We start from the raw sequence: 22736 nt of genomic DNA, 5'->3' as shown, positions 1-22736 counted from the left end.
GCCGGGGACCGGTACCCCGGGAGGGCGCCGGGCCGCTCTCCAGTAGCGCCGGGGAGATCGGGGGCTGCTCCGGTCTTCATCCTACCGAGGAACGGCCGAACCGGTACAGGATTGTTTCAGCGGCCGCAGGATGTGGCGCTGACCGCGTTCTAGGGGTCGTCCGACGAGGGCCACGGAGAAACGCAGCTCCGTACCGGGACCCGGCCGCAGGCCCCCGGGGCCGCGGAACTCGCACTAGGACCTGGCTGCGCCGTACCCCGGCCAGCCCTTGCGCCACTGAGCCCACCCCCTCGGACTGCTCTCTGTAGTTGATTGGCTCGTTCCCAGGGCGGCCCCGCCTGCGCAGAGCTGATTGGCTGCCGTGCCCGCCAATCGCCCTGCCGTTGCTAAGGCGCGGCCGCCATGCGGGAGACGCCGGCCGAGATGGCGGCAGCGGCGGAGGAGGCTGCCCTGGCGGAGCTGGCGGCGCTGCTGGCTCCGGCGGCGGGCGGAGCGGCACAGGCAGGCGCGGCCGAGGCTGCGCTGGCGCTGTCAGGGGATGCGGCGGGGCGGCGGCTTCTGGCTGGGCGACCCGAGGCCCTCTCAGCGCTGCTGGAGCTGGCGGCAGGGCCTTACTCGCCGCCCGGGCCCTGTCCGCCGCCCGCCCGCCACGCTCTGGGCTGCCTGGTGAACGTCTCGGCCGAGCCGGAGGCCCGAGAGCCGCTGCTGGCCGGGCTGCCCTCCCTGCTGAGTCTGCTGCCGGAGGGAGCTGCCTGTGGGGTGCTCGCCAACCTCTGCCGGGAGCGGGGAGCGGCCCGCCGGGTGCTGCAGGGCCTGCGGGAGCGCGGTCCCGGGCTGGATCCGCTCCTGCGGGCCCTGGCGGAGCCCCAGCCGCCGCCGCAGCTCGGGCCGCTGCTCTGCAACCTCAGCCAGCTGCCCGAGGGGCGCCGCGAGCTGCTCGACCGTTCCCGGTAGGACTCCGGGTTGGAGCCGGGGGTCGTCGCTGGCCCAGTGGGGCCGGCCCGCTGTGAGCGTTCCTGACCCGCAGGTGCTCGGTGCAGCGGCTGCTGCCTTTCACGCAGTACCGGGACTCCGTCATTCACCGCCGGGGCATCGTGGGGGCCCTCAGGAACTGCTGCTTCCAGTACGGTGAGAGCCAGCAGCGAGGCCAGCCCCCGGGAAACCGGCAGCCGGGAGGCGCTGCCTTCCGCCGGGCCTGCAGGGGACTGTCCCCAGCCCAGCAGCGCTGCCGGGAATGACTGGGAGGAGAGGGAGCCCTCCTGGCAGCCCCCCTGGGCCCGGCCTTTAGAGCAGGGAGCGGAGCGGTGCCGGTGACGGCGTGGGTGGCAGCGGCTGGGGGCAGCCAGCCTGTGCCCAGGTGTGCCCTGGTGGCCGAGCCCACCGGCAGCCAGGCCTGGAGCGGCCCCAGCCTGGGCAGCAGCGGCGCTCCCTGGCAGACCCTGAGGGTGTGAAGATGGCCAGAGCAGGTCCGTGGACACGGGGAAGGGTCTGGAGAAGAGAAAGGTGTGGAGGAGTTTAAGGAGCATCTGAGGGCCCTGGGGGTGTGGAGCCTGCAGCAGAGGAGGCTGAGGGGAGAGCTTCTGGCTGCCTGCAAGTGCCTGAGAGGAGGCTGGAGCCAGCTGGAGCTGAGATCTCTTATGCCAAGAGGAATTGGCCTCAAGTTGCCTCAGGGGAGGTTGAGGTTGTCCATGAGGACCAATTTGTGCCCCTTGAGGCTTGTGCAGGCCTGGCCCAGGCTGCCCAGGGCAGTGTTGGAGTCGCCATCCCTGGAGGGGTTTGGGAGCTGTGGAGCTGTGGTGCCATGGGTTGGTGGTGCCCTGGCACTGCTGGGGCAATGGTTGCTCAGTCATCTCTTCCATGATTCCACTTTTCCCTCCAGTTCCACTGGTGGGTGGAGCTGGTTGGAGGTCAGGGGCCAGGCTGGGCTTTCCCTCCTGGTTTTGGCAACTTCCCTGACCCTGGGTTGTCCCCAGAGGACCACGAGTGGCTGCTGAGTGAGGAGGTTGACATCCTGCCCTTCCTACTCCTGCCTCTGGCAGGCCCTGAGGAGCTTCCTGAGGAGGAGATGGAACGTAAGGAGATGTCCCAAGCAGTGGTGGGGGGGTGGCAGGGGGCTGCTGGGTGCCACCTCCTCAGGCTGCTTCTCCCCCAGGGCTGCCTGTGGATCTCCAGTACCTGCCCCAAGACAAGCAGAGAGAGGAAGAACCAGACATCAGGAAGATGCTTCTGGAAGCCATCATGCTGGTGAGTCCTCAAATTGTGGTGGGGCCAATGGTGAGGAGCTGGCTGGGGGCTCTGGGGTGTAGAAGGGTATCAGGGCTGCTCCAAAACCATACTGGGTCCAGGAGATCCTCATGGAGAAGTGGTGGTTGGGTTGGGTGGTGTCTGCTCCTGTCCAGTATCTCCATGAATCATTTGGATGATGGAGCAGAGCATGTTTGGAGGTGACACCAAGCTGTGGAGAGTGGTTGGTAAATCAGAGGGCCATGGTGGCACCCTGAGGGACTTCAGCAGGCTGGAAAAGTGGGCCAGCAGGGGGGTTGTGGAGCTTGACCAAGCCCAGGCAGCAGAAGAGGCAGGGAAGTGATGGGCTGGAGAGCAGGACAGGAGCAGCAGCATGGTCCTGTGGCAGAGACACGTGGTGCACAGGCAGAACTGTCACAGCAGGTGACAGTGGTGGTGAGGCCACCCATGGGGTGCTGGATCCAGCTCTGAGCTCCTCAGGACAAGAGGGACATGGACACCATGGAAAAAGTGCAATGAAGAGCCACCAGGATGGTGGTGGAACTGGAGAATCTCTGCTCTGAGGAGAGGCTGAGGAAGCTGAGAGTGCTCAGCCTGGAGAAGACTCTGGAACCTCTCATCCGTGTCCTGAAGGGACTAAAGAGGAGCTGGGCTCTTCCCCGTGCTGCCCAGAGCCAGGCCTGGAGAGTGTCAGCACAAACTGGGGCACTCAAACATCAGGAGACACTTTGTGAGGGTGACCAAGCCCTGGCACAGGTCACCCAAGGAGGTGATGTTGGAGTCTCCACCCTTGGAGATCCTGGGATCCCATCTGGACACGATCCTGGGTGGCCCCACTTGAGGACCAGGTGGCCACCAGCTGTCCCTTTCCACCCCAAACTGCCGTTCTGTGTTGAGAAGAGCCACCAACCCCTGAGCTTCTCCAGCCTCAACCATACATTGAGGCCTGCCCCACCACTTCTGTGGTCACCAGGGCTCAGAGATCCCCACACTGTCCCTCATGGTGCCACTGTCCCCTTGCAGCTGACAGCCACCAGGGCTGGCCGCCACGTGGTGAGGGACAAGGGGACCTATGTGGTGCTGCGGGAGCTGCATCGCTGGGAGCAGCACCAGGAGGTTCTGGTGGCCTGTGAGAAGGTCATCCAGGTGAGGAGGAGGAAGGTCTTGGGGGGAGGCAGCTGGGACCTGGGTGTGGGGGTCTGCTGCCCTCCTGCTGCGCCTCCCTCACTGGGTTAGGAGCTCCTCGTAGAGGAATGGGGGTCAGGGATGTGTCTGGGTGGGCTCACTGGTGTGGGATGTCTGGATTTGGGTCACCTCTGTCTGGGTCCTTGTGTCCCTGCTGTAGGACTTTGGGTAGGGATCAAGGAGATGCCTGGATGGGGATCCCAGCTGTGGGTGGGGGTCAGGGATGTGTCTGGGCTGGGATGGAGTCACCTCTTTGGGACATGGTGGGATCAGGGCTGGCTGGGTGTCCCCCTTGTGTGGCAGGGTGGTAAGGAGGGTGGGCATCCAACCATCCTAATCACCCCTCCCTCTCGCTAGGTGCTGATCGGGGACGAGCCTGGCCCAGGCATGGAGAACCTTCTGGAAGTGAAGATCCCTGAAGAGGTAGAGCAGGAGCTGCAGCGCCTGGACAGGGAAGAGGAAGAGAAGCAGGAGGAGGAGCAGGAGGAGCCCCCACGGTGAGGAGCTGCCCTGCTCTGTGTCACCCACAGACTGCCCCCACTGTCACCCCATGGTGGGTGGCAGCTGGGCCTGAACTCCCCCCACGCTGCTGCTGGAGGCCATGTGGTGATTTGGGGGGTGTCCTGCAGGGCAGGAAATCTGCCCCATGACTTTCCAGCTTCCCAGGGGCAGATGCCAGAGCTTCCCACACCCTGGCAGTGTGGAGGTGCCACAAAAGTGCCTGCTCAAATAAAAGGGTTTTAGCCCCAAAGTGCTGGGGGGAACTGGAAGGGTCTGAGGAGAGGACTGGAAAGGTTTGGGGCTGCTGTGGGAGTTCTGTGAGGGGTGGGTGGGGGATTTGAGGGGCACTAGGATGGGACTCGGGAAAGTCTGGGTTTGGACTAAGGGTGCTGGGAGAGGTCTTGGTGGGGAACTGGGAGGGTCTTGCAGGGGAATGGGGTGGGTGCTAAGAGGGGACTCGGGGGGGCCTGGGCTAGGATTAGGAGTGCTGGGGGGGAAACTGGGAGGGTCTGGGCCAAGATCTGGAAGGTACTGAGGGGGAACTTGAGGTTTTTGGGGGGAAACTGGGAGGCTCTGGATGGGGGGGTCTGGGGATGCTGTGGGGTCCTCCACGGTGAGGAGCAGGGGTGGGGATCCACTGGACACTGTCCTGCGGCATACTGGGGAGAGACTGGGCTGGAGCTGGGCGAGGGTCTCCATGGGCTTCGGGGGCAGGTGGGAAGGAGGAGGTTGCTGTCGGACGCCGCTGGGGAGGGGAGGAGTCCGCCCCGAGATGAGCGGTGCCGGTGTCCGCCAGGCGGCGCCACTGAGCGGAGCCGCTCGGCCGTGGGCTGCGGCGGAGCGCGCCAGGTGGCGCATGCGCACCAAGCGAGGGGAGCCGCCGGAAGTGGGCGTGCCCCTGGGCGCGCTGATTGGGCGCGCTGCCGGAAGTGGGCGTCTCCGGGGCGTGGCTAAAACCCGGAAGCGGTGCCGGGGGTGGGCTGAGCAGGTCTCGGTTCGGCGGCGCCCGCGGTGAGTGAGGGCGGTGGGAGCGGGGCCCGGGGGCACACGGGAGAGGCCTGCGGCGGGGTAGGGTGCTTGGGGCTGGCACCTTCCGGAGCGGAGAGGAGCTGCCGCGGGTGGCTTTGAGGCCCCAAGGGGCTGTTAGTGAGGAGCGGCTGGCGGCGGTGTCCGCTCGGGAGCTGCCGGGGACAGCCGTGGCAGCTCCCCGGGCCGCTCCGCGCACCTTGGGCAGCTCCCCGGGCCGCTCCGCGCACCTTGGGCAGCTCCCCGGGCCGCTCCGCGCACCTTGGGCAGCTCCCCGGGCCGCTCCGCGCACCTTGGGCAGCTCCCTGGGCAGCTCCCCGGGCCGCTCCGCGCACCTTGGGCAGCTCCCTGGGCAGCTCCCCGGGCCGCTCCGCGCACCTTGGGCAGCTCCCCGGGCCGCTCCGCGCACCTTGGGCAGCTCCCCGGGCCGCTCCGCGCACCTTCGGGAGCTTCCCACGTCCTTCTGCTCACCTTCGGGAGCTCCCCGTGCCCTTCTTCCCAGCCTCGGCGGCGCCGTGTGGGCTCTTCCCATCTCTGGGAGCTGCCTGTGCTCCCCTTGGTCAGCTTCTCCAGCCTCTCTTGCCGCTTTCGGGAGCTTCCTCTGTCACCCTTCCCATTCTTCTTGCCCTTCCCACCTTTGGGAGCTCTCGGTGGCTCTTTCCCGTCTTTGGGAGCTTCCCGTGCCTTCCTTGCCGCCTCTGGGAGCTGTCCGTGCTCCCTTCCCGCTCCCGGGAGCTTCCTGTGTCCCCCTTTCCACGTCTGGGACCTGCCTTTGTGCCTCCTTCCTTCCCGCGTTCCCTTTCCCGTTGTTAGGAGCTTCCTGGGCCTCCCTTCTCGCCTCTGGGTGCGGGTGTTGAGGAGCTGCAGTGCTCTCAGGCCCTTGGCAGCAGCTGGAATCTTGGTGGGTTTCTGGGACAAGTATTTGGAGCACGGCCCCGGATCCTGGCTCCTGCTGAGAGCTGGCCCAGGCCGGCAGGTCTGGGCGCCGTGGTTAGGGATTCCTGGGTGGATTCTGAGGTTGGGGTTAGAAAGCCCAGGCTGAGTTTTGGGATGTGGGTTAGGAATTCTTGGCCAGGTTTTGGGACCGTGGTTAGGAACTCCTGGGCCAGGTTTGGGGATTGGGAATTCTTGGCTGGACTTTGGGATCGTGGTGAGGAATTCCTGGTTGGATTTTGGGATTGGGGTTAGGAATACCTGGCCAGGCTTTGGGGTTGTGGTTAGAAATTCCTGTCTGGGTTTTGGGATTGGGGTTAGGAATACCTGGCCAGGTTTTGAGGTCAGCGTTAGGAGCTGGTGGCAGTAACCGAAGGGGCGAGGCAGGGGTGGGGGTTTTCTTGCCCACCCTCTCTTCCTGACGGCAAATCTCCTGCCCGCAGGTGAGGAAGGAAGGAAGGAGCAGCCGGGCCGAGCACCCCCTCCAGCCCCCGCCTGCCCGGGGCGGCTCCGGGCTCCATGGAAGCGCAGCGCTCGCTGCCCGCCGCAGCCTCGCACCCGCGGCTGGGGCGCCCCTGCCGGCCGGCGCCTGCTGCCCTCCCCTCCCTGCGCCTCCCGTAGCGCTGCCCTCCGCCGCGCCTCTCTCCCACCTGCACCCGAGCCGCCTGGAGTCTTCTCCTTGGGAAGGGAAAGGCAAAGAGTAAAAATAGGTTCCCGCGGGCTGGAGGAGGCTGCCAGGCGCCCGCTGCCCGTGGGGAAGCTGGGGACACGCAGCATGATGGAGTCTCGCCTCAAACGTGAGTCCGGGCGGCGGGGGAGCCCGGGAGGTGAGGGAGCCCGGGAGGTGAGGGAGCCCGGGAGGTGAGGGAGCCCGGGAGGTGGGGGAGCCCGGGAGGGGAGGGAGCCCGGGAGGTGGGGGAGCCCGGGAGGGGAGGGAGCCCGGGAGGTGAGGGAGCCCGGGAGGTGAGGGAGCCCGGGAGGTGGGGGAGCCCGGGAGGGGAGGGAGCCCGGGAGGTGGGGGAGCCCGGGAGGGGAGGGAGCCCGGGAGGTGAGGGAGCCCGGGAGGTGGGGGAGCCCGGGAGGTGAGGGAGCCTGGGGCGTCCTCTGGGGAGGCAGCCAGCTGGGGGCTCTGCCTCGGCTGCTTTTGTGGAGCAGCAAACCAGCTGGAGGCAGCAGGATGGGAGCAGGGGGAGGCATTTAGCTTCCTTCTCCTCAGTCGTTCCCTGCCCTTGGAATTAATCTGGAGCCTCCCCTCCCTGCTGTGGATCCCAGGGGATTAATGGGCTCCGGAGCTTCCCAAGTTAATCCCAGCTAGGCCTGGAATTAAGATTCTTTCCTCTCCACCTCTCTCCTCCCCCTGCCCTTTTTTTTTAGCTCTCTTTCCCCTTTTTTTAATTCCCCCTGCCTCTTTGAGGCAAAAAAGGGATTTTAACCCTCAGTGGGGACACTTACACCATCAAAAGGGACACATGAAGCCAAATCTGGGGCATTTGAGTCTCCAAAAGGGGCGTGCACCCTGCAGACAGGGGCATTGGACCCCCCAGTGGGGCTCTTAACACCCCAAAGAGGGGCATTTCACTCCCAAATAGGGCATTAACCCCCCCAAAGATGGCCATTGGACCCCCAAATGGGGCGTTAACTCCCCAAAGAGGTACACTGGGCCACCAAATGGGGCATTAACCCCCCAAAGAGGGGCATTGACACCCCAATGAGGCATTAACCCCCCCAAAGAGGGGCACTGGACTCCCCTGATGGGGCATTAACCCCTCAGACAGGAGCACTGGGCTCCCAAATGGAGCACTAACCCTACAAAGAGGGACATTATACCCCCAAATCCTCCTGCTGGAGGCCCAGAGGCAGGGTTTTGGTATGTGCTGGCTGAGTGGGACAGCAGAGGAATGGTGAAGATCCATGGAGCTGAGGACATGGCTTGTGGAAGCATGGATGAAGTCACACCAAGGTTCTGCTCTTGTTGCTCCCATGAGTTCTAAATCTTTCCATCTTGCCTTGTCTCACCCAGGGCTTGCTACAACCTTGATGGATGCCACCACAGATAAGGACCCCCTTGTCCAGGAGCAGATCTACACTGCCTTGTGCTACTTGGGGGAGTCTGAACCAGAGGAGATCCTCAACTCTTGTGATGAGTACCTGCGGCAGCATGACAAGGTGGGGCCCTGCTCTGCTCCCTTCTGCTGCCTCTGGGATGCTGGCTCTGGAAGAGGAGGATTTGGGCTGCCAGGGGGCTGGGATTAGCTGGTTGAGAAGCTTGGTCCTCGGGTGGCATGGATGGAGAAGTGGTGGTGATGTGGTGGTATGGGTGAGAAGTGGACTCAAACTGGTTGGTGGAGCAAGTTGTTGAGCAGTGGAAATGTTGGCTGGGCCTTTGTTGGGTGTCTCACAGCCCCAGGAGCTCTGGGTTGTGCCCAGCTCTGTGTCCTCAACTTGGCCAGCTCTTTCCCCATCCCTTCCCAGCTGGCTTATCCTCACCGGGTGATCATCCTGAAAGCCATGGAGACTGTGGTGAGGAACAACATCAGCCTCTTGGACAAGAACACAGTGAAGGTGGTCATCTTCTTGGCTTCTAATGAAATGACCAAGTCAAAGGTAAGACCTGGAAGTTCTACATCTTCTCCTGATGCCATCAGCCAGCCCCTCTGCCCCCCTTCCCCCTCTGAAGAATTTAGTGTGGCCTGTTTATGGAAGAGGGCTGTGAGGCTCTCCAGAGGCCCTGCCCAGCCTGGCTGGGTGAGCACAATGGGAGGAGGTTGACCAAGGCCAAGTGCTGGCTCCTGCCCTTGGCTTCCACCAAGGTCAGGAAGGCTCCAGGCTGGGGGCAGAGCAGCTGGAAAGTGCCTGCTGGGAAAGGCCTTGGGGGGTTGGCAGCAACCAGGGCTGGAGAGGAGCCAGCCTGTGTCCAGGTGGCCAAGAAGGGCACCAAGAGCCTGGCCTGGAGCAGCCCCAGGCTGGGCAGCAGGAGCAAGGCACAGATGATATCCCTTGAAGGGGGCACTGGGGAGGCCACCCCTGGAGTGCTGGGCTCAGATCTGGGCCCTGACGACACCCAAGAAGGAGCTTGAAGGGCTGGAGGTGTCCAGAGAAGGGCAAGAGAGCTGGGGGAGGGTCTGCAGAAGAAGGAGGAAGGTGTGGAGAAGTTGTGAGGAGCAGCTGAGGGAGCTGGGGGTGTGGAGCCTGCAGCAGAGGAGGCTGAGGGGAGAGCTTCTGGCTGCCTGCAAGTGCCTGAGAGGAGGCTGGAGCCAGGGGGCACCTTGTGCCAGGTGTTGGGCCAAGAGGTTGCCTTAGGTTGCCCCAGGGGAGGTCAAGGTTGGCCCTAAGGAACAATTTGTGTCCCTTGAGGCTTGTGCAGTCTGGCCCAGGCTGCCCAGGGCAGTGGTGGAGTGCCCATGCCTGGAGGGGTTTGCAGGCTGTGGAGCTGTGGTGCTGAGGGCCATGAGTTGATGGTGCCCTGGCACTGCTGGGGCACTGCTGGGACTCCAGGAGCTCAAAGATCTCTTCCAGCCTCAATGTTTCCATGGTTCTAGAAGGGCCTGGCAAGGTAGTTGTGAGAGCAGGAAGGAGACAGGACCTTGAGAGCCTGCTTGTCCCCGTGGGGAGCAGATCACCACCGAGGCCTCACCCTCTTGTACCTCCTACCCTGTCCCATTCCCCGTGGCACTGGCAGCCAGATGTGACCCATGCCTCATGTGTCCTGTCCTGCCATGGTCTCTGCAGGAGGTGATCAGGGACTGGCAGCAGGCTGCCAGCAGTGTCCTGGTGGCAGTGGGACAACGCTTCATCAACAAGGTGATGGAGGAGGTGCTCACCAAGTTCCAGCCTGGCATCCTGCCCCACTACTTCGTCCTGCAGACCTTTGCCAACCTCTCAGTGTCCAACGGTGAGGTGGTGCTTGTGGCTGCTGCTCCTCCAGGGTGGGAAGAGCCATGGGAGGGTTGGTGTGGTTTGAGGGGTGGTGTCTGGGGGGTTGTTGCTCAGGCTGTTCCCTGAAAGCTTTGTGGTAGAACATCTCCAGCCTGTCCTGTGTGCTGAGCCAGCCAGTGCACTTCAGAAGGAGCATCTGGACAGCTTGTGGCTTAGAGCTGATGAAGCTGGAGGTGTTCTTCAGAAGACCAAGAAAGTCTCCTGGGGACACTCAGCAGAGTGTGGCCAGCAGGCCAAGGGAGGCTCTCCTGCCCCTCTGCTCTGCCCTGCTCAGGCCACAGGTGCAGAGCTGGAGCCAGTGCTGGCTCCACACTTCAGCACAGCCTGGGAGCTGCTGCAGAGAGCCCAGGGCAGGCTGGGAAGCTGCTGAGAAGACTCTGAGCAGGGAAGGTTGAGGGCCCTAGGGCTGCTTAGCCTGGGCAGGAGAGGACTCAGAGGGTGAGGTCAAGAGGCTGGGGCCAGACTCTTCCCCCTGGTGCCCAGGGACAGGCCAAGGGGCACCAGGCACAAACTGGGAGCCAGGAGGTTCCCTCAGGAGCAGCCTCTTGGCTTGGAGGGTTGCAAGGCCTGGAGCAGGCTGTGCAGAGAGGTTGTGGAGTCTCCTTGTCTGGAGAGCTGGCACAGGCAGCTGGGCACTGGGATGCTGGGCACCAGCTGTGGGTGACCCTGCTGGAGCAGGAGGCTGCACTGGGTGAGCTCCAGGGGTCCCTTTCTCACTCCACCATTCTATGAACCTGTTAGGAACTTCAGGGGCTCAGAGGTTGAGCTCTGGTCACACCAGGGGTCTCTGCTCTGTGGTGCCAGGGTCGCCAGGGCCCATCTGGACTTGTCACCATCTCTTTTAGCTAATTCCTGCTCATGGCTCTGGTGAGCAGAGGTCTTCAGGTCCCCGTGGTGGGTTAGTGTCCAGCTGTTGGCCACATGTGATCCTTTCCTGCTTCCTCCCCAGTGTTTGGAATGGTGCCTTTCCTCAACTCCATCCTGGGGACCATGCTGCCCATGCTGGGGATGGCCAAGCAAGACCACATGAAGGCTGTCTTCTGCTATGGTAAGATTCTTCTGGGCCCACAGCAGGGTTAGGTGTCCTGTGGGAGGGCTTTTCCTTTCCCTGGAGAAGCAGCTTGGTTGGACCTTTCTTGTGTTTGGGAACTTGGATGTTCTGGAACCTGACTGGCTGTGGAGTGGGATGGAGAGCTGTCAGCTCCAGGTCACTGAGATCCACCACCAGTCCTTCTCCATCTCCTACCTGATCCCAGTCACTCCCATTTCACAGCCCAGTGAGTACTGCTGGACTTGGCTTTCTCCTTTTGGTGGCCATGGATGCTCCAGAGCTGTACAGCTGAGAGGACCATGCTGGTGGGATGGGGAAGGAAGGAGGAAGTGCTCCCAGAGACCCTCTTGTAGACCAGATTGCCCCTTTATTGAGTCTGTGGGTCTTGGCACCTTGTGCAGCCCAGTGGTGGCCCTGGCAGGACTTGTGAGGAGGCCAGGACATGGTGCTGGTGCTGGGCCAGCTCTTGGCCAAGCCACTTGTGTAATTCTTCTGGAGCTGGTTCCAGAATGTGATGCTTATGGTGGGCTGGCAGGATGTCATGGGGCTTCCTCCTTGTGATGGCCTCCTCCAGCCCTGGGCTTGCCAAAAGCCACCTCTTCTGCTGAGGGTTGCATCACATTGTGGAATGGTGGAGGCTGGAAGAGGCCTTTGAGTCACTGAGTCCAGCCACTGACCTGGCAGTGCCAGGGCACCACCAGCCCATGGCCCTCAGCACCACAGCTTGCAGGGCCCTCCTGGGACGGGGACTCCAGCACTGCCCTGGACAGCTTGGGCCAGGCCTGCACAAGCCTCCAGGAGTTCCTCATGGCCAGTGTTGGGGGCCACTTGAGCATGTTGTGCCTGACCAGCTTGGTGGCCTTCTGTGTCAGGGCACTGATGTTGGTGGGCAAGGGAAGAGCAGCTGATGTCACCTCCCGGGAGGTGATCAGCCACCCTGGTGTGTGCTGTGGAGCTCAGGCAGCCAGGCACGGCCAGGCCCAGAGGCTCTTGCAGTGTTTCCATCACAACTCCTTGATGCAGGCAGTGGAGGAGCCACCAAGGAGAGCTGCACTGCTGGACCTTGTGCTCACTAATAAAGAGGGACTGGTCGGGAACAGCCTTGGGGACAGTGATCACGACATGGTGGAGTTGAGTATTCTACAGGGTAGAATCAGAGCAACAGGTGGAATTGCAGCCCTGGGCTTCTGCAGAGCTGACTTTGTGCTCTTCAGGGACATGCTTGCAGCAATCCCATGGGCTAAGGCTCTGGAGGGGAAAGCAGCCCAAGAAAGTTGGCTCGTTTTTAAACACCTCTTCCTCCAAGCCCGAGCCAGGCGTGCTCCCCTGAGTAAAACATCAGGCAGATGTGCTAGGAGACCTGCATGGCTCAGCAAGGAGCTCCTGGGGGAAATCTCAGAGAAGAAAGAAGCTTACAGTGCGTGGAAGAAGGGATTGGTCACTTGGGAGAACTATAGAGGAGTAGTCAGGGCATGTAGGAAGGCAGCAAGGAAGGCCAAAGCCCTCTTGGAACTGAAGCTGGCAAAGGAAGTTAAAGAGAACAAGAAAGGCTCCTTCAAATCTCTCAGTAGGAAAAGGAAGCAGAGGGAAGGTGTGGGGAGGCCACTGCTAAGTGAGGAGGCAGCCTGAGGACTGAGGGTGCAGAGAAGGCAGAGCTGCTGAATGCCTTCTCTGCTTCAGTCTTTACACCTAAGGCTGAACTCCCTTGCTCTGTGCTCCAGGCCCTGGGTGAAGAAGGGGAAGCCTGGAGGAGGGAATGCTCCCCACTGGTCACTGCAGGCTGGGTTAGGGAGCAGTGACACACATTGAACATTCACAAGCCCATGGGCCCTGATGAGATGCACCTAAGGGTGCTGAGAGAACTGCCTGAGGTTATTGCTCTGCCAGTCTGCATCATCTTTTCCAACTGGTGGCAGGCAGGAGAGGTGCCCGAGGGCTGGAGGAGAGCCAGTGGCACTCCAGCCTTCAAAAAGGGCAACAAAGAGGTTCCAGGGAACTACAGACCAGGCAGCCTCACCTCCATCCCTGGAGAAATGATGGAGCTCTCCTTCTGGAGGGCATCTCAAGGCACTTGGAAGAGAAGTGTCAGGAGTAGTCGGCATGGATTTGTCAAGGAGAAGTCCTGCTTGACTAATCTGATAGCCTTCTGTGATGGCATAACTGAATGGGTAGATTCAGGGAGAGGAGTGGATGTAGTCTACCTTGGCCTTAGCAAGGCCTTTGCCACCATCTCCCATGACATCCTAGTGAGCAAGCTCAGGAAGTGTGGCATGGAAGCGCAGGCAGGGAGGGGGGTCAGGATCTGGTTACAAGACAGAGTTCAGAGGGTGGTGATCAATGGTGCCAGGTCCAGCTGGAGGGCTGTAACCAGTGCAGTCCCCCAGGGATCAGTGCTGGGGCCAGTCCTGTTCAACATCTTCACCAATGCCATTGATTAGAGGACAGAGAGACAGACAGAGTCTGCTCAGCAAGCTTGCTGAGGACACCAAGCTGGGAGGCTTGGCTGATACAGCTGAAGGCTGTGCAGCCATCCAGAGAGAGCTGGGCAGACAGAGCTGGGCACAGAGGGACCAGATGAGGTTCAGCAAGGGCAAGTGCAGAGTCCTGCACCTGGGGAGGAAGAATAAACTGCACCAGTACAGGCTGGGAGGTGATCTGCTGGAGGGCAGCCCTGTAGAGAGGGACCTGGGGGTCCTGGTGGAGAACATCCATGGCACAGCAATGTGCCCTTGTGGCCAAGAAGGCATGTGGGCACCTGGGGTATATTCAGAAGAGTGTCCAGCAGATCAAGGGAGGTTCTCCTCTCCCTCTACCCTGCCCTGGTGAGACCTCATCTTGAATACTGTGTTCAGTTTTGGGCTCCCCAGTTAAAGAGGGACAGGGATCTGCTGGAGAGGGACCAGCAGAGGGCTAAAAGGATGATTAGGGGACAGGAGCACTGCCTGATGAGGAGAGGCTGAGGGACCAGGGGCTGCTTAGTCTGGAGAAGACTGAGAGGGGATTTAATGAGTGTCTGTAGGTATCTGAGGGCTGGGGGTCAGGAGCAGGGGGACAGGCTCTGCTCACTGCTCCCTGGGGTAGGACAAGGAGCAAAGGGTGTAAGCTGCAGCACAGGAGGTGCCACCTCTACACAAGGGGCAACTGCTTTACTGTAAGGGTCCCAGAGCACTGGAACAGGCTCCCCAGAGAGGTTGTGGAGTCTCCTTCTCTGGAGCCTTTCAAGGCCTGTCTGGATGTGTTCCTCTGTGACCTGAGCCAGGTTGTATGGTCCTGCTCTGCCAGGGGGGTTGGACTTAATGACCTCTTTGGGTCCCTTCCAGCCCCTGACATCCTCTGATCCTGTTTGAGGTGCTCACCACTGTCCCTAGGACATCCTGGTCCCAAGTGGGAAGGATGTGGCTTGGGTGGGTGGAGCTCCTGGTGAATAAGGAGCTGGCTGGATGGTCAAACCCAAAGAGTGATGGCAATGGCTTGAGGTCTGAGTGGAGGCTGTGCTGGATTTGGTGCAATGTGAGGTCTGAGTGGAGGCTGTGCTGGATTTGGTGCAGTGTGAGGTCTTCTTGGGGTAGTTTTGCAGTTCCATGGTGGCCTCAATGCAGAGGGACAGGGACAAGGAGGGTCCCACCATACAGGGTGGTTTTGTGGAGCTCGCTGCAGGCCGAAGATCAGGATGAGGATGTGGGTCTGAGGACCCAGCAGAGGTGTGGCACTGCCTCTGTCCCTCACATCAGCCTGGCTTTGAGCAGGGGGGGGGACCTTCTTGGTCAAACACCTTCACTTTCATCAAGACAAGCTTCTTGCAGATGTCTTTGGAGGGTCCAACCTAAACGAGAGTGTGGTGTCTCCAGCCACGAGTTAAAACAGTCCAGATGGGCTCTAGATGTTGCCCCCTGCTCCAGAAAGGTGCTGGAGAAGAGCTGGGGACCTTTGTCACCCTTCTGATGTGGGAATCCCAGACCTGTGGGTGTCTTTCCAGCAGCATGAGCTTCTCACTGCAGCCTTAGACCCTTCTTCTGGGGGTCCCTGCAGCACAGGGATGTCCTGCCCTGCCACTTCCCATCTGCCAGAGCTGTGAGGAGCAGGCTGGGGAGCTCCTGGCCAGAGGGAGGCCCGGGTCTCACCCCTGAGGCCGCTGGTGTTGTCAGGCAGGGGGCAGGGCAGTGCTTGTGGAGCTCCTCTGGCGTGCCACCAGCTGGAGGAGACATGTGATGGGCTCCTTCGGCTGCGGGCTGAGGTCATGCAGTGACTCAGCATCGCTGCTGGAAGGGAACACTGCTGCAGGAGCAGTGCCTGGGCCACCTCAGCCACCTCAGCGTGGGCAGTGTCCCAGGGCTGCTCCCCAGGGCCCCTTCTCCTCTTCCTCCTTCTGCTTCCTCCCTGGCTGGGGGGGACATTGTGGGCACCTCCAACTCGTGCTTAGTGCAGGGACCATGAGGGCTGGTGTGGCCCTGAGTCATTTCCCGACCCCGAGGGTCATGGTGGCCTCTCTGTGCCGTGTGGGCATCAAGGGCTGTGGGCACCATCAGGCTCTGGAGTGAGCAGCTGAGGGTGTGGACACCAGGCAGGTCACACCAGGCAGGTCACACCAGCCAGGGTGTGCTCCTCAGCTGCTGCTTTCCTTCAGTCTCCCCTCTTCTGGTCTTCCATCAGTGCTGGGGAGGCCACCCCTGGAGTGCTGTGCTCAGCTTGGGGCCTCTGACTCCCAGGAAGGAGCTTGAGGGGCTGGAGGTGTCCAGAGAAGAGCAAAGGAGCTGGGGAAGGGTCAAGAGGACTTGCAGCTTGCCTACTGTGTCCAGGTCCTAAATCCTCTGCTCTGGATGGAGGCTTGGAGAGCTGGTTTAGCTCCAAGAGGTCCATCTGAGCATCTGGAACAACGTCCTGTGCAGGAGCTCCTGAAGCTGGAGCCTTTTCTGTGTCCTCTGCTGTTGGATTAATCTCAGATGAAACCTGGAGGGTGTTGGCAGCCCCAGGGAGCTGTCAGCAGAGGCCACTTGGTGATAGGTGATCCCTCAGGTGACCCAGGAACCCCCCCAAAATCCTGAGGAGCCTCCCAAAGCCCTGGGGAACCCCATAAAACATTGAGACATCACAAAGCCCTGGGGAACCTCACAGAGCCAGGAGAAACCACATAAAGCTCTGGGGAGCACCATGAAGCCCTTGAGGAACTCTATAAAGCTCTGGGGAACACAATAAGCCCATGGGGAGCCCCATAAAGCCCATCAGGAACCCTGTAAAGCTCTGGGGAACCTCATAAAGCCCTTGAGAAACCCTATAAAGCTTTGGGGAGCACCATAAAGCCCTTGAGGAACCCTATAAAGCTTTGGGGAGCACCATAAAGCCCTTGAGGAACCCTATAAAGCTTTGGGGAGCACCATAAAGCCCTTGAGGAACCCTATAGAGCTCTGGGGAGCACCATAAAGCCCTTGAGGAACCCTATAAAGCTCTGAGGAGCACCATGAAGCCCTTGAGGAACCCTATAGAGCTCTGGAGAACACCATAAAACTTTCAGGAACCCCAGAGCCCTGAGGAACCCTGTAAATCTGGGAGGAACCTCATAAAGCCCATGAGGAGCCCTATAAAGTTCTGGGGAACACCACAAAACCTTGAGTAACCTCATACAGCCAGGATAAACCCCATAAAGCTCTGAGGAAGAACAAAACCCCTTGAGGAACCTCCTAAAGCTCCAGGTGGAGCCCCATGAAGCCACGAGGAGCCCCCATTGAGACCACCTCTGGGGAAGTCTCTGAGCTGCAGTGTGCCTGCCAAGCCCAGTGCAGCAGAGTGGTGACCACCTGCTTCCTGATGGGGCCAGCAGGAGCCCTGCCCTGTGAAGCATCTAACCCCTGCTCTGTCTGCCAGCTCTGCAGCACTTCAGTGAGAGCATCCAGGAGTACTTGGCCAACCTGGACAAGGCCCCAGACCCCACGGTCAGGAAGGACACCTTCTCGAACGAGATCTTCAGCGCCTATGAAGTGCTCTTCAACAGCTGGCTGCAGCACCGCGAGGCCAAGGTGAGGAGCAGCAGCTGCCAGGGGCTGAGGGCACCTCTGAAGGGCCTCCCAGTCCAGCTCCATCCTGCAGTCAGCAGGAGATGTCTCCAACCACAGCAGGTTGCTCACGGCCCCAGCTGAGCTGGCCTGGCATGGTTCTGGGACTGGGGCATGTCCTACCCTTCTGGACAGCCTTGGCCAGGCTCTCCTCACCCTCAGTGTCAAAAATGTCCTCCTTGGATCTGCTTGAGCCTGCTCTTCTAATGTTAGTCATGGGATGGGGTGTAAGAGACTTCCAGTCCCAGCAGTGCCCCAGCAGTGCCAGGGCACCACCAACCCATGGCCCTCAGCGCCACAGCTCCATGGCTTGCACACCCCTCCAGGCATGGGCACTCCCCCACTGCCCTGGGCAGCCTGGGCCAGTCCTGCACAAGCCTCAAGGGGCACAAATTGTTCCTTAGGGCCAACCTCAACCTCCCCTGGGGCAACTTGAGGCTGCTTCCTCTTGGCCCAACACCTGGCACAAGATCTCAGCCCCAGCTGGCTCCAGCCTCCTCTCAGGCACTTGCAGACCACCAGAAGCTCTCCCCTCAGCCTCCTTTGCTGCAGGCTCCACACCCCCAGGGCCCTCAGCTGCTCCTCACAACTTTTCCTTCTCCAGACCCTCCCCCACTTTCCTTGCCCTTCTCTGGGCACCTCCAGCCCCTCAAGTTCTTCCTTGGGAGTCAGGGCCCAAAGCTGAGCCCAGCACTCTAGAAGTGGCCTCCTCAGTGCCCCTAGTCCAGGAAGACCATCCCTGCCCTGCTCCTGCTGCCCAGCCTGGGGCTGCTTCAGGCCAGGCTGCTGGTGACCTTCTTGGCCACCTGGGCACACGCTGGCTCCTCTCCAGATGCCACTAATCCCCCAGGGCCTTTACCCTAAGCAGCATCAGAGCAGGTCCATCGTGGCCTGGTCACCTTCTCACCACCTGCTGTCCCCCTGCAGCTTCGCCTGGCCGTGGTGGAAGCTCTGGGCCCCATGAGCCACCTGATGCCTGGTGAGAAGCTGGAGGAGCAGCTCCCCAGGCTGATCCCAGGCATCCTCACGCTCTACAAGAAGCACGCAGAGGCCTTCTACATATCCAAGGTTAGCTTGGCCAAGGACCTCTCCCCAGCCCCACTGCAATCCCTCCTGCTACTGAGCTCAAGCCTCTTGGCACCACCTGAGCTCCATTCCCACCTGGAGTTGTCTTCCTGGTGGGCATCATGAGCTGGTCTCTTGTTGAGCAGAGCCTCTGCCAGATCCTGGAAGCTTCGGTCAACATCGGCAGCCGCAGCCTTGACGTGCAGCTGGACGCTCTGCTGGCCACTCTGCTCCCCCAGGTAGGCCTTGGCCAGCAGGAGTGGGCTTCTGGTGGGGGCTGATGCTTGAGCGTGGCTCCCAGATGGAGCTGCAAGTCTGAAGGCTCTCCTGGAGCAGCCTGGGGTTGGCTGTTCCATCTCCTCTGAGGTTGTCTGGTGCTCACCCACGCTCCTCTCAGCCCTGGAGCTCTGGTAGATGATGTGTGGAAGGATCCCTGAGCTCACCTGGGGGCTGTCCAGTGCTGGAGCAGCTCTGGCTGGAGCAAATGGAAACCAAAGACATCAATGAATGGACTCTGGAGGTGCCCCTCCAGGACCCTCACTGCAGATGTCTGTCCCCAGATCTGTGTCCCTGCAGACCCAAGTGTGCCCCTGGCTGTTAAGAACCACACCGAGGTCCTTCGCTGCTTCACCGTCTTGGGTAAGAGGCTGGGCCAAACCTCTGCACCTTCGGGTCAAGCCCTGTGGGTGTCCTGCACCCCAGTGGATGCTCTGCCCTGGTGTTCTCTGGTCTGCTCCAAGGAGGTGGCTGGAGGGATTCCATCCCCCTACTGCCATCTGGGCTTGGGGGGACATGGGAGGAGAAGGTGGTGGTTAATGTCCTGGCTCCAGCCCATGGCTTCAGGCCTGCAGAAGGCAACAGCTCTGTCCAGGTGTCTCTGGAGAGCATAGAATCCAGTATGGCTGGCACCAGAAGGGACCTCTGGAGATCACCCAGTCCAGCCTCCCATAGTCAGCAGGGACATCTCCAACCACAGCAGGTTGCTCACAGCCCCAGCCAAGCTGGCCTGCAATGCTCCAGGCATGGGACATCTTCCACCTCTCTGGGCAACCTGGGCCAGGCTCTGCTCACCCTGCCAGGGCAGAATTGCTTCCTCAGCTCCAGGCTTCATCTCCCTCTTCCAGTTTAAACCCAGCACCCCAGGTCCCACCACAACACCTCCTGATGAAGTCCCTCCCCAGCTCTCCTGGAGCCCCTTCAAAGCCCTGCAAGGCCACCAGGAGGTCTCCCTGGAGCCTTTTCCAGGCTGAACAAGCTCTGAACGTCCAATTTCTCATCCACCAGCCCCCCAAATCCTTTTCCACTCTCCAGCCCTTCACTCCTAGCCTAGAATGATGCCAGAGGTTGCCCCAGGTCATCTTTGTGACCTGGCCCTTGGCCTTTTGAGCCCCCTGAGCTCCACAGAGTCCCAACTCTCCAACCTGACCAGGTGATACTGGGTGGCCTCTGACCCATGGAGCATTAACCACACCACTCAGCTTGGTGTCAGCTCCAAACCTGCTGTGGGTGCCCTCAAGGGTCCGCACTGCCAGTGAGCACAGCCCCTGTGGCACTCGGGGCAGATGGGTTGGGATGGCCCCACACAGGGACGTGGTGCCTGCAGCCCTGAGGCTGTGACCTGGTTGGTTTGGTTCTGCAGCCTGCTGCTTCCCTGACCGTGTCCTGGCCTTCCTGCTGCCCAAGCTGGAGAGCAGCAACGAGAGGACTCGTGTGGGGACCCTGCTCATCATGAGGCAGATCATCAACAGTGCCCGTGAGTGCCTGGCCAGCTGCCACCCACCCACCAGCCGTGGGCCCTGTTGAGGTCTTGAGTGGTTCCAGATTGGCTTTCTCCTCCTTCCAATGGATTCTTTCCATGACCCTTCCTCATTGCTGGGTTGAGGAGCTGGAGCCCAGCCTTGGCTGCAGGCTCAGGGAAGGAGGAAGCTGGGATGGTGGCTGGGAAGGGGCTGACGGACAAAGCCATCCCCGATGGGAGAATGGGGGTTTAGGATCAGCAGCTCCATCCTTGTCAGCTCAACAGCATCACTGAGCTTCAGAGTCCATCTTTTTGTCCTTCCAGCCTCTCAGATGGAGATCAAGAAGCCCTTTATTATGTCATCTATGAGGCTGCCTCTGCAGGACAGCAACAACAAGGTGAGCTGAGCTTCTGCTCCTCCCAGGTGTCCGTCAGGCTGGAGTCTGCACAGCCCAACTGTCCTCCTCTGCCTTCTCCTGCAGCTCCTCCCTCTCCTGGCTGGGGCTTTGGCAGGAGATGCCAGTGATGGGGGAGGACTTGGTTTCTGTATCCTGAGGGGTCCAGAGGGGACCACACAGACAAAGGGTTGTCCTTGTGTTTGCTGATCCCACCCCTGGAGTGCTGGGCTCAGCTTTGACTCCAAGAAAGACCTTGAGGGGCTGGAGATGTCCAGGGAAGGGCAAAGGAGCTGGGGGAGAGTCTGGAGAACATGAGAGAAACAGCTCAGTACCCTGGGGGTGTGGAGCCTGGAGCAAAGGAGGCTGAGGGGAGGCTGGAGCCAGCTGAGACTGAGATCTCCTGTGCCAAGCATTGGGTCAAGAGGAAGGAGCCTTAGGTTACCCCAGGGAAGGTTGAGGTTGTCCATGAGGAACAATTTGTGCCCCTTGAGGCTTGTGCAGGACTGGCCCAGGCTGCCCAGGGCAGTGGTGGAGCGCCCATGCCTGGAGGGGTGTGCAAGCCATGGAGCTCTGGTGCTGAGGGCCATGGGTTAGTGGTTCCCTGGCACTGCTGGGGCACTGCTGGGACTCCATCAGCTTGAAGGTCTCTTCTAATAATGTGAGCAGTGGGCAGCTGACTTCTCTGCATTGCCCAGCTGCTGCTGGTGGGTCCCATACCCAGGTGAAGCTCTGTGTAGGACTTAGAGTAACGTTCCCTTAAGCCATAAGATGCCAAAGAGGAGCTGTGAGAAGGACCAGAACCTCCTTGGGCACAGCCTCTCCTCAGCCCAGCCCCATGCTGTGCCCATGCAGGTGAAGCGAGCTGTGGTGCAGGTCATCAGCGCCATGGCTCACCATGGCTACCTGGAGCAGCCTGGTGGTGAGGCCATGATGGAGTTCCTTGTGCGGCAGTGTGCCCTGCCCTCGGACCTGGTGAGCACTCCCCCGTGGGGACAGACACCTCCAGGACGCTGGCCTGGCCCCTTGGCTCGGTCCCTGCCTCTGCTTTGGCCAGCCCCGCGGTGGCGGCGGCTCTGCAGAGCTCCTCCATGTAGGCTTTGCCTCAGCGGAGCTGCGGTGCCACTGCCTGTCCTTCGGATGTCCTCCGCTCTCCCCTGCTGTCCTTTGCCAGCAGATGTCCTTGGGGTGTCCCTTTTGTTGTTCCTTTTGCCATCAGATGTCCTCAGGATGTCTCCTGTGCCATGAAATGCCTCAGGATGTCCCCCTTGCTATCTCCCTTGCCGCCAGATGCCCTCAGGAGGTTCCCTTTGTTGTTCCTCTTGCCATCCCCACCACCCCAGCCCTCACCTGGCAGCACTGCAGCTTCCTCCCCACCTTACCCCTGTCACCTGGTGTGGTTCTGGGCTGACCAGGAGCGAGGTCAAACCTTGGAAGCTGGAGAGATGCTGTTGGGCCCAACCGAAACCACACATGGGCTCATCCCCTTGACCCTCAAAGAAGAGCAGGGTGGTGGTTTGGGCTGCTCCATGGAGCAGAGGCTGCCGAGGAACCAAGAGGTTGGATTCTGCCCGCTCTTTCCAGCCTGCTGTTTGCCAGCTGTGCCACCTCTATGGCTTGGGAAGGGTGGTTGAGGTGGCACCATCCATGGTGAGCTGCACTTTCCTTCTCCAGCAGCCCAAAAAGCAGCCCCTGGACCCAGATGACCTCACCAGCGACAGTGTCCAGAGCATCAGTGTCAACACCCTCTTCCTCCTCAGCACCACCGTGGACAGGATGAACAACGTGAGTCTACTGAGGCCTTTCCACCTCTGGGGAGGGTGGTGCTGGCCCCACATCTGCTGTTCTTCACCTGGGATGGTCCCACACTGTGCTTGGCACCACCTATGCAGTGTGCAGGATGCTCCACCTGCCAGGTGGGATGGGTTGGCACCACTCACAACTCTTGCAGGAGCCATTGTTCCTCCAGAAGGGTTGGAGAGGTGTCCTCCTGAGGAACCAGGTGTACCCTCCATGTGAAGTTCTCCAGGGCTGGAGCAAGGTGGTGATATTGGAAGTCCTCTGGTCAAGAAACTCATGATCCTGTTGGAGCAGGGCTAGAGGAGGACACAGCAATGCTAGGAGGGCTGGAAGCCCTCTGCTGTGAGGACAGGATGGGAGAGTTTGGGTTTTTCAACCTAGAAAAGAGAAGGCTCCAGGGAAACCTTCTGGTGGCCTTCCAGGACTTCAGGCATCCTAGAAGGAAGCTGTGAGGGGACCTTCATCAGAAGGTGTGGTGGGACCAGGGGTGCTGGGTTTGAACTGTAAGAGGGAGATGGAGTCTGGAGCTGAGGAAGAAATTCTGCCCTGAGAGGGTGGAGAGAGCCTGGCCCAGGCTGCCCAGAGAGGTCCCATGCCTGGAACCATGCCAGGTCAGTTTGGTTGGGACCCTGAGCTCTGGTTGCAGATGGGCCAATGGTTGGACTCTGTGAGCTTGGAGGTCTCTTTCACCTGTCCCATGACCCCAGGAGCTCTCCCAGCAAAAGCCTTGGCTCAGGGAACTTGGGGAAGTTCCCCCCTTAGCAGAAGACCTTTGTCCTGGCATCTCCTGTTGTATGACACTCAGTCTCCTGCTG

The 22736-nt window shown here is 60.7% G+C and overlaps 2 protein-coding genes across 6 annotated transcripts in view; both read left to right on the top strand.

Annotated features, from left to right (window-relative positions):
- The first annotated feature begins 387 nt into the window (after positions 1-387).
- On the top strand, positions 388-4199 carry HGH1 (HGH1 homolog). Its single transcript, XM_064154493.1, has 6 exons — positions 388-950; positions 1028-1128; positions 1974-2072; positions 2153-2244; positions 3268-3390; positions 3787-4199. The coding sequence occupies exons 1-6, from the start codon at positions 403-405 to the stop codon at positions 3928-3930; spliced, it is 1107 nt and encodes a 368-aa protein (XP_064010563.1). The 5' UTR covers positions 388-402; the 3' UTR covers positions 3931-4199.
- A 680-nt stretch (positions 4200-4879) lies between these two features.
- The window catches only part of MROH1 (maestro heat like repeat family member 1), a 55355-nt gene continuing 37498 nt past the window's right edge, over positions 4880-22736 (top strand). For 3 of the 5 annotated variants that reach the window (XM_064154491.1, XM_064154489.1, XM_064154487.1), the window contains exons 1-14: positions 4880-4941; positions 6333-6686; positions 7910-8055; positions 8362-8493; positions 9619-9781; positions 10775-10873; positions 16736-16887; positions 17851-17991; positions 18135-18227; positions 18549-18627; positions 19628-19741; positions 20051-20124; positions 20977-21096; positions 21796-21906. In XM_064154491.1, coding sequence (XP_064010561.1) covers positions 6665-6686; positions 7910-8055; positions 8362-8493; positions 9619-9781; positions 10775-10873; positions 16736-16887; positions 17851-17991; positions 18135-18227; positions 18549-18627; positions 19628-19741; positions 20051-20124; positions 20977-21096; positions 21796-21906 — 1446 coding nt within the window. In that variant the 5' untranslated portion in view covers positions 4880-4941; positions 6333-6664. The remainder of the gene's footprint in view (positions 4942-6332; positions 6687-7909; positions 8056-8361; positions 8494-9618; positions 9782-10774; positions 10874-16735; positions 16888-17850; positions 17992-18134; positions 18228-18548; positions 18628-19627; positions 19742-20050; positions 20125-20976; positions 21097-21795; positions 21907-22736) is intronic. The other 2 variants (XM_064154490.1, XM_064154488.1) reach the window with 1 other exon arrangement.

Source organism: Pogoniulus pusillus, chromosome 14 (assembly GCF_015220805.1).
Source record: "Pogoniulus pusillus isolate bPogPus1 chromosome 14, bPogPus1.pri, whole genome shotgun sequence".
Lineage (NCBI taxonomy): Eukaryota > Metazoa > Chordata > Aves > Piciformes > Lybiidae > Pogoniulus > Pogoniulus pusillus.
Note: the sequence above shows the minus strand (reverse complement) of the source record. Positions and strands in the feature narration are given on the sequence as shown.

Bases quoted from the DNA above. Each gene is read 5' to 3' on its own strand.
- HGH1 (XM_064154493.1), top strand. From the start codon at position 403: ATGCGGGAGACGCCGGCCGAGATGGCGGCAGCGGCGGAGGAGGCTGCC. The intron at 951-1,027 runs GTAGGACTCCGG...CCTGACCCGCAG, and splicing joins GAGCTGCTCGACCGTTCCCG to GTGCTCGGTGCAGCGGCTGC. The intron at 2,073-2,152 runs GTAAGGAGATGT...CTTCTCCCCCAG, and splicing joins TCCTGAGGAGGAGATGGAAC to GGCTGCCTGTGGATCTCCAG.